This window comes from Hyperoodon ampullatus (assembly GCF_949752795.1).
Source record: "Hyperoodon ampullatus genome assembly, chromosome: 17".
NCBI classification, from domain to species: Eukaryota; Metazoa; Chordata; class Mammalia; order Artiodactyla; family Ziphiidae; genus Hyperoodon; species Hyperoodon ampullatus.
The window spans coordinates 41,130,474-41,143,498 of NC_136930.1; the positions used below are offsets into that span (position 1 = coordinate 41,130,474).

The window sequence follows — 13,025 nt, forward strand, 5'->3', positions numbered from 1 at the left end:
CCATCTGTCACCATACCTAGTTGTTACAGTATTATTCATTATATCCCCTATGTGTACATTACGTCCCTGTGACTTATTTATTTTATAGCTGGAAGTTTGTACCTCGTAATCCCCTTTACCTATTTCATTCATATCCTTAACCCGTCCCTTCTGGCAACCACCAGTTTGTTCTCTGTATCCATGAGTCTATTTCTGTTTTGTTATGCTGTTCAGTTGTTTCGTTTTTTAGATTCCACATATAAGTGAGATCATATGTATCTGTCTCTCTCTGTCTGACTTATTTCACTTAGCATAATACCCTCAAGGTGCATCCATGTTGTCACAAATGGCAAAATTTCATTCTTTTTTTATGGCTGAGTAACATTTCATTGATTATATGTAGCACATCTTCTTTATCCATTCATCTGTTGATGGACACTTAGGTTGCTGCCATATCTTGGCTATTGTAAATAATGCTTCAGTGAACATAGGGGTGCATATATCTCTTTGAATTAGTGTTTTTGTTTTCTTTGGATAAATTCCACTTCTGAGTTTTTATCAGAAATTCTCTTCCTAGAACTTCACATTACTAACCCTTAGAGTACAAGCTGTGTGTCGGCAGGAACCCCTTTATCTGTTTGGTTCGCCACTATAGCCCCAGTGCCTGGGATAAACTAGGTGCTTCATTGACTGAATAAATGAAAAGTATCTGAAGATTCAGATTTTTCTTAGGTCTCTGGCTTAAACTTGTAACTAACTGTAAATTTTGTCACTCTTTAATTATTCACCATGATTTTTGCATGAGCTGAAGTTTTTTCTGATTCTTGCTATTTTCCTTATATCTGGATCCATGGGAAATCTCACTTGGAGTTCCCAACTGGAAATATAAGATAGAAATAGACTGGTAAGCGAGGAATTTGCATCTATAATTTTTTCATCTACTTTATTGATTGGGGAATGAAAATAATTCTTTTAGCATTTTAAAACCAGAATCCTTATTTGTGGAATCTTAGACCTAAATGTTTTTTAATCTTATGATGTAGCTTTTATTTTTTAAAAAAAGTTAATGCATTTGATAGAGGTGATGAATATATCAGCTTTTATCTTTTTTATCAATTTGATATGTTATAATTATCTAAAGGCATAATAAACTATTAAAACTCAGAGACCTAGGAGATTACATTAAAGTGTAGCCATTGGATTCAGGGATGAATCCAGCTTTCTATGTATTAAGTTTTTACCATAGCTGTCATAGTGGTAACTTTTAACCAGAGGAAAACAATTTTTAATATATTCAATCCCTTTAATGCTCTTTGATTTTCTCCAACTTTAATGGTAAAGTCACTCAAAGAGCTAGTTATGAAACCAAGCCGTTCTCCTTGCTGAGAAATAATGCCATCATGTCAGCCTGTTTCTTCAAAGGAGAGACTGAGTCGGTGATGGAGTGAAAACGCCTTTAACCGTTTCATCCTCTGATAGATTCTTAGTTCCACTGCAGTAAATGCTGTGGAGTGTGTTCTTACATTGCATTTGAGTAAATAGCCAGGGCCCAGCACTAATAAATATTTGACCAAAATAGAACTGTTAATAGCCATCCATTCATTTCTCCCTAGTAATCTGTGTTACCTCTACCTAACCTCCTTTGGCTTCCCATTTTCCTCATTTATGGGATGACTAAGTAGAGCACAAAGAGGACTTTGAAAGGTCCTTCTGACAGAGAAATGGAAGGAGGAAAACGATGTCCAAAGAGACCAATGCAGACTTGGGAATAAGAGGCTCTTCTAGACCTGCCATGTTTTTGGTGGAGTAGCAGGTCATTTCACTGTGCTCTCTCTCAGCTTCTGCAAAATGTCAAAGACAGCACCAGATTACCTTGGTGAGACTGTGTATATCGGTGCGTACCTTGGTGAGACTCTGATTATGAAGCCTTTTAGTTCTCAAAGAATAGGAATGGTACTTGATGCAGACAAGCGCAAATACCTGCTTGTGATAACTTCAGTCCAAGAACCATCCAAATGTTTTCAGAACACTTTCATTGAGGTGGGAAAAATACAAATTCGTGGGTTTTTTAAATTAATTTATTTATTTGGCTGCACTGGGCCTTGGGTACGGCACGCAGGATTTTCGTTGCCTTGTGCAGGATCTTTAGTTGTGGCATGGGGCTCTTTTAGTTCTCGCATGTGGAATCTAGTTCCCTGAACAGGGATCGAACCCACGTCCCCTGTGTTGGGAGCACCAAGTCTTAACCACTGGACCACCAGGGAAGTCCCACAAATTGATGTTAATTTTAAATTATTTAATGCATTTAATAGAGATGAATAATTCCAACTTTGAAAAATGAGTTTTTCTATATACATAGAAACACACCCGAGTGTTAATAGCGGTGGCCTCTGGATGGTAGGACTGCAGGTGGGGGGTTACAGGTGAATTTTCTTCTCTATTTTTTTTTCTATGTTTCCCAAATTTTCCACTATGATCTTATAACGTTTGCAATGTTTTTTAAAGGTTATTCTTTTTAATTAATTTATTTACTTTACTTATTGATTTTTGGCTGCGTTGGGTCTTTGTTGCTGCGTGGGCTTTCTCTGGTTGTGGTGAGTGGGGTCTCCTCTTCACTGCGGTGCGCGGGCTTCTCATTGAGGTGGCTTCTCTTGTTGCGGAGGACGGGCTGTAGGCACACGGGCTTCAGTAGTTGTGGCTCACGGGCTCTAGAGAGCAGGCTCAGTAGTTGTGGCACACAGGCTTAGTTGCTCTGCAGCGTGTGGGATCTTCCCGGGCCAGGGCTCGAACCCGTGTCCCCTGCATTGGCAGGTGGATTCTTAACCACTGCGCCACCAGGGAAGCCCTAAAGGTTATTTTGACGAGTGCTGTAGAGTTGCTTGTTGATGGCCATGGGTCACCGAGGGTCACCTCCTTGAGAGCCATGTTCTAATGGTATGGCTTTGCCCCAGTCCAGGACCTGTGTGCAGCGGAGGACCACGGCTGCGAGCAGCTCTGCGTGAACCTGCTGGGCTCCTTTGTCTGCCAGTGCTACAGTGGCTACACCCTGGCCGAGGACGGGAAACGGTGTGTGGGTGAGTATCCCACCCAGCCTTGCTTGATGGGGAAGCACAAGAGAAGCTAGTAAGAAGGGAGGGGGGTGCCCACACATCCAATTGCTCTCCTTTGAGTTTCAACAAAGTGCTCCAAGTTCTCTGGTCTAGTTGTTAGTCAGAATTTGAATTTTAAAGACTTCGTTTGTGGCTGAGGTTAGCATTTTCTCATTCTGGGCCCTCAGCAAAAGGCATATTTATGATAATCTATGTAAATAAAATTGTCCGTTACTGAGTGCCTCGGAAAGGACTGGGCGGATTTTCGTTCCGTTTGGAAGGTATGTCTGGGCTGGCCTGACTTCAGTATAGCTCACATGTTATACATGAGGTCCAGTTGGTGGTGGGTAAGGTGGCTGAGTGGCACCTCGAAGAGGCAGGCAGCCTTCCTTCTAAGTACGGATCTGCAGCTCAGTGACAGCTCCAGTGACGGCCAGGTGTGAGAGGCCAGCTGTGTGTAGTGAGACACCACGGTCAGAGAAAACAAATAGCAGCCTTAAACGCTGGTCCTGGGTAAGAAGTCTCAAGGGCAGTGCTCAGGACTACAGGCACTGGCTCACAATCAGCTGAGCGGTTTCCCACTGAGCAGCAACTCCACATTGCGAGGGCCGGTGAGAGGTGGGGGGATGGCACCTAATTTCTTCGGTGACAGATAATGGTTTTCATCGGCACCTGCAGGGCAGACCAGCGAATCCCTAATATGCATGTGGCACCTCCCAGGTTGTCTGCAAAGCCCTTTAAACTTGCACAGCCTCATTTATCTTTCCACCAACAAACAGTGCCTGGCAAATAGTAGGTGTTCAGTAAACTGAGCTGGATACTTATGAGGCAGAAAATCCATAAGGAAAGGAAGGAAAAGGACTTGACTGACATCAGAACTGGAACCTTCATTTGCTAACTCTGAATACCTACATGTCCTGTTCCATATTCTGTTGTTTTCAGAGGACCTGTTCTGTTTTGCTTCCCGCAAACAGTCAATGATGATTTTTTTGCACATAGAACTTACGCTTTCCAGCACACTGTGATTCTTAGCTGAGGATGGGAAAGGAAAAAGCAACAAAACAAAAGTGCGGGTGGGGCCTGTTCTTTGCAGGTGATGATGAGAATAAAATGGGTTTGTTTGTTTGTTTTTACACACGGATGGAGATTAAAACGGCCCTCATCAGAAGTCCACAAATGGAATTGGTCTCCTAAGCCTGCGTTGTTTTTTCCCCCTTATTCTGTGGGTGGTGACCGTGATAGGTAGCAGGGTACCACATCCATTAACACTGGCAAAAAAGAAGCCAATGCGGAACACCAGCTTTTTTTTTTTTCTTCATTCATTTTTATTATGCAAGTGATCTATTTTCATTGAGGAACTTAGACGAGAAAAGCACTAGTAATAGCTTGTTGTATTTTCTGCCAAACCTTTCCCCACATAAATATCTACTTCTAAACATTTTGTTAATGTTTACCAAAATGAGGTCATACTCTCTATTTTGTTTTACATATATATTTTTCCCTTACCGGTTGTTAAATGGGGAGAAACTTTGGGTGCTGCTGTGTCAGAAGGAAATCAGTTGGAAGTAAGGCTGAGCTACAGGATACAGGTTGAGGGTGTCTGGTTAATTAGGGTGAGAGAAAGAACAGGGAGGGCCCAGAGCTTGTGTGAGTGACGGGGAGCTGGCGAAGCAGGGGCATTAGGGGCCATGGCTGGAGCAGGAGACCAGCCTTGGCCCTCGGGAAACTGGAAAGCAGTGGGGAGCCCAGGTCTCTGGGTGTTGCCAAATAATTGCCTAACGGTCCTCTGTAGTAGACAGCCTTTGAGTCTCTAAGGGTTTTGCTGAAACTTCTGGAGTTTGACATTTACTGAAGAGCAACAAGCCTGAGAAGAAATGCTGTGGTTGCCGGGGAGCTGGCGTGAACTGTGTTTACCAGAGATGCGTGTTGCTATTGCTGCCTCTGTCAGTGTGTAAGAATGTCTGCCTTCCTCAGAGCAGGGGTTCAAGCTGAAGAATGGGAAACTGGGAGAGACCATGTGTGACCCCGGCCTGATGCATCAGAGGTTCTTATTCTCATCCTCTTCCACCAAATGCCTGACCTGTTAGAGGCTGGGAGTCAGATGACTGAGTGGCCCTGGACTTTTGTGGCCAGTTGCTTTGGTTAGGGAGACTGAACAAACTTGCAAAATGTCGACGGGGCTGTGCTGAGTGCAAAGCAAATGATAGAGGTAATAGAGGCCACAGGAGGTCAGAGAAGAGGGACAGACGCATGGCTAGTGTGGGGGACATCTGGGTGAGGAAGGACGGGTAGCAATGGGACAGATGTCTAAGGCAAGGGGAGGCATGAGGGCAGTGACGGTGTAGAGGTGCGGACTGAGACCGGGCCGGGAGGGCCAGGTTGAGAGCTGGTAGATCAGGAGAGACGGTCACAGTGAGAAGCCACCAAACTGAAAGCTAAACCGGCAGCCGAACCTGAAGACATCAATCTGAAGGGACTTGTCAAAGTGGAGACTCCAGGTATCAGACTTAGAGCAGGACATTTAGAGGAGAAACAGAGGCTGTTAGGGACCCTGGAAGCATTCCATTAGCCCCTGGTCTGAGTGGCCTGTATGTAGATGGGCAGAGAACGGTATGAATATGGGGAACCATAATCCCAGTTAATCCAGGAGGGTCCCAGTTTATGGCTGTTGGAGATTGGGAGGAAGATGGCGGAAGAGTAAGATGCAGAGATCACCTTCCTCCCCACAGATAACACCAGTTTATGGCTGTTGGCTCACTTCTCAAGAGCACTCCCTTTCACTTTCAAGGGGGTTCCAGTCTGAACGTGAAAGTATAGGATCACCCTAGTTAAGGCCAACCTGACTTCAGCAGTTGAGGAGACAAACTCTGTTGAAGCAGAGAATCCCTGCAGGTGAGAAGTAGGAGATGAAGTTGAAGACAGCAGGTGGAATCAGAGTATACAGGGCTTTGAAAACCAGGCTAAAGGGTCTGGACTTTATCTCTGAAAAAGAGACACTAAAGGGTTTTTAAGTGGGACTGATAAAGGCAAAGCCTCATTTCAGGAAACTTAATCTCGTGGTAGAGGGCAGGATGGATTCCAGGAGGAAGATAGGGAGGGCTGCAAAGACCAGTTAGGGCTACCAGAGGTAGCCCTCTGGTGAGGGGTGACAAGAGCCAGATTTGAGTAGCGACCGTAGAAATGAAGAGAGAAGGAAGGGGTGAGGAATGAGAGAAGGTGCGATGAATAAAGAGGGGGAGGAAAAGTCACAGTCGAATCCTGGGTTTGAGCTTCCATGACTCTGAGGGTGATGGCAACAGTGATGGGATTTTTAGAAAAGATAATGAGGAGTTTTAGGCACAGTGGGTTTGAAGCTGAGATGGGACACCTACAAGGACACGTCGAGAGGGAGCAGAGGCAGCGCTAACACCACAAGGAGAGAGCGGAACCAGTGGTGCAGGCAGGAAGCAGCACAGTCCATTTCCTTCTGAATTTTAATTTCCGTTTCCGGTGTTCACTTACGTGTTTGTTTTGGACCTTCAATACAGCGACACCTGGGCTCAAATCCCAGTTCTGCTACTTGCTAGTCATGTGTCTTTTTATTTCTGAGCCTTGGTTTTCTCATCTATAACATAGAGTAAAAATACCTACATCATAGTTTGTGGGATTAAATAAGATAACGAGTAAAGTTCCTAATACACGTTAGACAATTGTTGTTATTGCTGTTGTTATGATTATAACACATATTAGGATCATCATCATCTCCTGGATGCCATGAAGTGTGGCCTTAGGAGAGAGTGAAGCCTGAGCCTGGGGCTGCAGCCACATGCGGGAAGCAAGAGGGAGAGGTGGGTCAGGAAGAATATCCACGAAGGGACCGCCTAAGGTGGGACTGGAGGAGTTGGGGAGAGGTGGGCGAGAGAACCAGACGTCATGGAATATGATGGGAAAGAGAATTTCTAGGCCAGGTCAATATTAACGTCATGCCCCAGCGAGGCCAAGTGGAACAGAACTTAGAGAAAAAGCCACTGAGTTGAGTCATTGATTCATCTCAGCAGACATTTCCAGACTCTACCAGGCACTCTGCTAGACATTAGGGACACAAAAATGACCAGGAGGCCGTTGATAATGATCAAGAGGGGTGGGGTAAAAGGACAGATTTCTAGGGTGGGGGGAGAAAGCAGGGACAGCAAGTCTAATCTCTTCATTTAAAGAAGTTTGGTAGAAATTCACCATAACCAGCTACTGGTGAATGGACCCCACGGGAGTACTTTGCCTCATCCCAGAATTATGACTGTGACCACAAGAACATTCAATTCTTAGCCAGACTCAGGACCTTTTAGCCAACATTTCCACACTTTTGAGTTAGTGGAACTTTAATTTCAAGTGCTAGAGTCCCATTTCCCTAACTGCTCATTTGACTCTGGTTAGAACTGAATTTGTTTCAACATTCAGGTGATCGAGTGGATTACTGACTAACGGAAGTCCTCGTTTTGCTTTAGTTGAGTCCTGGTGTTTGTAATCCATCGGCTTCCACTAAAGCTGTGTTAATTTCCATCCAAAACTGTACATTTTTTCAAAGACCATTTAGCTCTATCTTTGAGGGTAAATTTTTTGCTGAACTTGCTCTCCTGATGTTTACTGACTGCCTTGTCTTTTGGGGTAGCTTTGGTCCTGTTTGCATCTTATCTGCCCAAGCAGATTGCAAACCCATGGGGGGCAGAGACCAATCTCTATACTTGTCATCTTTCACAGAGTAGACTTGCAAAACGTTTTTCTTGAATCATTGACTGAGATTGAGTGATCACAACCTCAAGTATTCATGTTTCTTTTTAAAAAAAACTTTTCCACTTCATTGGTTTTTAAATTACAAAATCAACGTTTGCTTATTAAAAAAAAAGTTAGAGTACAGATGTGTATAAAATCAAAACCTGAAAGACATTACTCCTCAATTTCACTTCCTGGAGGTAATCACAGCTAAAAGCCTGGCTTCTCCTTCCTGCCTTTCTTCAAAGATGTCTTACCATCTTAACCAGTTTGCAGGACAGAAATTGAGACACAGATGTAGAGAACAAACGTATGGACGCAAAGAGGGGAAAGCGGTGGGGGGGTGGTGGTGGTGGTGATGAATTGGGCAATTGGGATTGACATGTATACACTGATGTGTATATGGATGACTAATAAGAACCTTCTGTATAAAAATATAAATAAAATTAAATTAAAAAAAAAAGATGTCTTACCATCTTAAGATGCTATTTGCTTGTCATTACCATCCAGGATTTAGCGCAATGCCTGACACATAGTAATTGCTCAGTAAACGGTTGTGGAACAACTGAGTAGCATTAAGGTATCTCTTTACTCCCAAATTCAACCTTATCTGATTAGGGCAGCAGTGTGATAAAAATATGATCTACACTTCTTTAATGTTACTAAATCCTAGGACCTATTTGAAACCTTTTACTTATAATTGCAACAATCCTTTGAGGTAGGTACTGTCGTCATCCACATTTTATAGGTCTCTTGACCTCTCTGTTTCAGTGGCTTCATGTGTAAATTGAGGAAAACAGTACCTACCTCCAAGGTAGGTGAGATGTGAGGGTGAAATACGTTAATGTATGGGAAGCCTCAATACTCTGTAATGACCTATATGGGAAAAGAATCTAAAAAAGAGTGGTTATATGTATATGTATAACTGATTCACTTTGCTGTACACCTGCAACTAACACAACATTGTAAATCAACTGCAGTCCAATAAAAATTTAAAAAAAATATATGGGAAGCACTTGGAACAGTGCTATACATGGTCAACTGAGAAACAGTTGAATCTAAATTTCTATATCCTTTATGAATTTTTGTCTTCTTATGAATGCTTGCATTTAATAATGCATCAAACATATGGAACATTTGAAAAATCATATTGAGGTCCATACCCAGAATGACGGTGGTACATAACATGGGAATTTAGCATACTGTTATTGCTGCCCTCAAAACTTTCCTCCTATATTCTCCTGTATCAGTCACCTTCAGTGAGAATGGGATGGTTGATATTTAAGTTGGTGACAAGGGATGGGAGGATCAATCTTTGTATTGAAAGGTCAGATTTTCAGCTTACTTCTCATGCTTGAAGCATGATCTCCCCCCAGTACAAGGATTTCTCCCTGTCTTAGTTTGCTAGGGCTGCCATAACAAAATACCGCAGAGTGAGTGTCAATAGAAATCTATTTTCTCCCAGTTCTGGAGGCTAGAAGTCCAAAGTCAAGGTGTCGGCAGGGTTGATTTCTTCTGAGGTTTCTCTCCTTGGCTTGCTGTTTCTGCATGTGGTCTTTGTTCTGTGCCCATGCATGCCTGGTGCCTCTGTGTGTGTCCAACTTTCCATTTCTCATAAGGATACCAATCAGATTGGATTAGGACCCACCCTAATGGCCTCATTTTAACCTAATCACCCTTTAAAGGTTCTATCTCCAAACGCAATCACCATCTGACCAACTGGGGATTGGGACTTCAACAAATGAATTTAAGGTGGGAAGACAGAATTTAGCCCAGAACAATTCCTTATTGTTATCAAAATCAATAGGAAGCTTTCTCTGAGTTTTGAACTCCTACATGTAAGAATTCAGTCATGCCCTGGGTAAGAGAGGTTTTGTGACTCTGACTCTGTGAGTGTGTCTTATATATACTCATCAAGTAAGTTGTTTCTACCATTTCTCTAAATGACAAATTTGGTTTTTCTTACTCTGTCATCAACACACTTAAAAACCCAAACACTCCTCCGTAAAATATCCTGTTTCTTCTAAGGCCATCCTCTTTGCAGACTGATCCCTGCTGAGGAGACCTTGGAATATGACCAGATTGTAAATCAGAGACTGTCAATCTTAGGCTTTATTACCTTGCACCAAATAGGAGACAGATGAGTGATTTCTCACATGTTAGGCCGAGCCTGGCTTCCGACCCTGAGATCTCAGCACTTCGTGATCTGGAGGGCCGAAGAACTACAACCAAGGAATTAATCTTTCTGGTTGTAGAGAGTAGAATTTTCAGGCAAAATGACCAAGAAAGGATTTCATTGAAGTAGGAGAGGACTTGGAGCAATAGTCCTCTGAGTTACACACATAAGTCACCTCCTCCATATATCCACCCCCTAAACTTGGCCTCTCTTTTTATAAGTACAATTTGGCAACCAAGGAAGTTATGCAAAGAACCCAAAACATGCAGCAAAGGATGTCAGAGTTGAACGGACTGGAACTCTCTCACCTTAGAAAGCTTTTAGGTTCACGTGCCCAGAAGTGGGCTCTTCCGTGTCTCTCGATGCCCTTCTCTGCTGTCCCCAGACGTCTGGCAGTGAGCCAGTGGGTGGCCCTCAAATCAAAGTGGGGTTTGACACCTTCAGGTTTTACAGGCCAGGGTCTTGGGACCCAGGAATGCTTGAATCCTGCCTTGCCAATCTCCCCTTTTCCTTTCAGTTCCCCAGAGAGCTATGCACACTAGAAACAAAACCAACACGAGAATCAAAGTCCAGGAGAAAACTTCTTATCCTGTGAGATTGGCTAATTGATGAAAAATTTCATTTAAAGAGCAGAATCATGCAAAATGCATCTCCAAACCTACCTTAAGCATTTACATTTTCTTTAAAACACATAAATGTACTTATAATAAAAATTGCTTTTGATTACTCTTCCAAAAATTACTAATTTTTAGTTCATTTTTTAAATATATGATTTAAAAAGATCTTTCTTGCATAAATCATACCCATAATGTGTTGTCTATGGTTTTCAATTTTGATTTTTTTAAATTGGAGCAAGAATTTGAAGACTTCGGGCTTCCCTGGTGGTGTAGTGGTTAAGAATCCACCTGCTAGTGCAGGGGACACGGGTTTGAGCCCTGGTCTGGGAAGATCCCACATGCCGCGGAGCAACTAAGCCCGTGCACCACAACTACTGAGCCTGCGCTCTAGAGCCCGCGAGCCACAACTACTGAGCCCGTGTGCCACTACTGCTGAAGCCCGCATGCCCTAGAGCCTGTGCTCTGCAACAAGAGAAGCCACCGCAATGAGAAACCCGCGCACCGCTACGAAGCGTAGCCCCGCTCACCTCAACTAGAGAAAGCCTGCGCGCAGCAATGAAGACCCAACGCAGCCATAAATTAATTAATTAATTAATTAAAAGAAAAGAATTTGAAGATTTCTGTAAAACAGTCTAAGGGCAGAGTCTGTAACTTTTAATGAAATTTTCCTTAGTCCTTTACATGTTTCATCTATGCCTGGTTCTAGAGAAATTTTGGTTAGCAGATTGCCTTAATTCTTTCCAAAGCTTTCAACTTGGTTTTTTCTCTTTTTAAAATTCAATTCGGGGCTTACCTCGTGGCACAGTGGTTGAGAGTCCGCCTGCCGATGCAGAGGACACGGGTTCATGCCCCAGTCCGGGAGGATCCCACATGCCGTGGAGCGGCTGGGCCCGTGAGCCATGGCCGCTGAGCCTGCGCGTCCGGAGCCTGTGCTCCGCAACGGGAGAGGCCACAGCAGCAAGAGGCCCGCGTACTGCAAAAAAAAAAAAAAAAAAAATTCAATTCGTTTTAGTGCTTACTTATATTTAATCGGGTTTTATAGTATTTCAATTAATTACAATAATGTGTACCAATGGCATATAAAAGTTTGGAAACAAAAACAACTTTGATTCATTTTAACAGTCGTTTTTAAATTTTCACATGCATCAGAATCATCTGGAAAGCTTGTTAAAACACATATTCCTGGACCCCATACACAGAGTTTCTGATTCAGTAGGTCTGGGGTGGGGCCTGAGAGTTTGCATTTCTAAGAAGTTCTCAAGGGATGATTGTTGCAGTTGGGTCACCACCACACTTAGACAACTGATGCTTTATAAGTGTACAATCAGTCAATAGGAAAAGTATATAGGTGCTCTGGAGCACAAGTGTTCCTCCAGGGCTGCTTTGTAAGCATGAAACCATTGACTTCGCTGGTGTCGCAGTGGTTGGGAATCCGCCTGCCAATGCAGGGGACACAGGTTCGATCCCTGGTCCAGGAAGATCCCACATGCTGTGGAGTAACTAAGCCCGTGTGCCACAACTACTGAGCCTGCACTCTAGAGCCCGCGAGCCACACCTACTGAGCCTGCGTGCCACAGCTACTGAAGCCTGCGTGCCTAGAGCGCATGCTCTGCAACAAGAGAAGCCACCGCAATGAGAAGCCCACGCACCACGACGAAGAGTAGCCCCCGCTCGCTGCAACTAGAGAAAGCCTGCATGCAGCAACGAAGACCCAACGCAGCCAAAAAGAAAGAAAGAAAGGAAGAAAGAAAGAATAAGCATGCAGCCCAACCAACAAGAGAAGTGCACAGGTATTCGAAAGCACAGGGGTTCCAATAACCTTGAGCATTTAGCGTGTTCTGGGCATCGGGTCCCATATTTTCAGAGGGCATGAAAAGCAGTGATTGATCGGAAGTTCGTTGAGTGGAGGTCAATTAAAAGAGCTGCTTCTGTGCAACTTTATTAACACCTCATCCAGTATTGGATACTGTGCTCTAGAGCATTCTGGGAAAAAAGGCGAGATTGGAGTATGTGGCTTAGACTTTAGGCCTAAGCAAAGTTTCTAGTCTCTCCCCAGTCTGATATGGGGCCAGTGTCTCTCTTAGGGCCGGGCACAGAGGTTATACCCCATGGTGTGTAAGAGGAAGTTCGAGAGAGAGGCAGCGTCTGAGTTCCCGCCTTTTAGGTACAGTGACCTGCCCACTCACCATCGTGGTGCTGTCAGGGGCAGGGAACGTGGATGTCAGGTAGATTAGCAGCTCTTCTGTTTGGAAGGGATACTAACGAGTGGGTGGCCTGAGGTGGGCGCAGCTGACTGACAGCAGACACCCATATCAGGGGTTGGGAGATTTGCAAGATGGCAGCTCAGGCCCAGCACAAGGAGGCTGCAGATGGGGAGTGTCTCCTGCTAATACAGTTTAGTGTGGGCTACAGCAAGGC

General features: G+C 43.9%; 1 protein-coding gene across 1 annotated transcript in view; it reads left to right on the forward strand.

Moving 5' to 3' along the window:
• The window catches only part of MATN2 (matrilin 2), a 154,307-nt gene that overhangs the window by 78,161 nt on the left and 63,121 nt on the right, over positions 1–13,025 (forward strand). Inside the window, exon 5 of the mRNA XM_079722824.1 lies at positions 2,931–3,053. Within this exon, the coding sequence (XP_079578950.1) occupies positions 2,931–3,053 (123 nt within the window). The remainder of the gene's footprint in view (positions 1–2,930; positions 3,054–13,025) is intronic.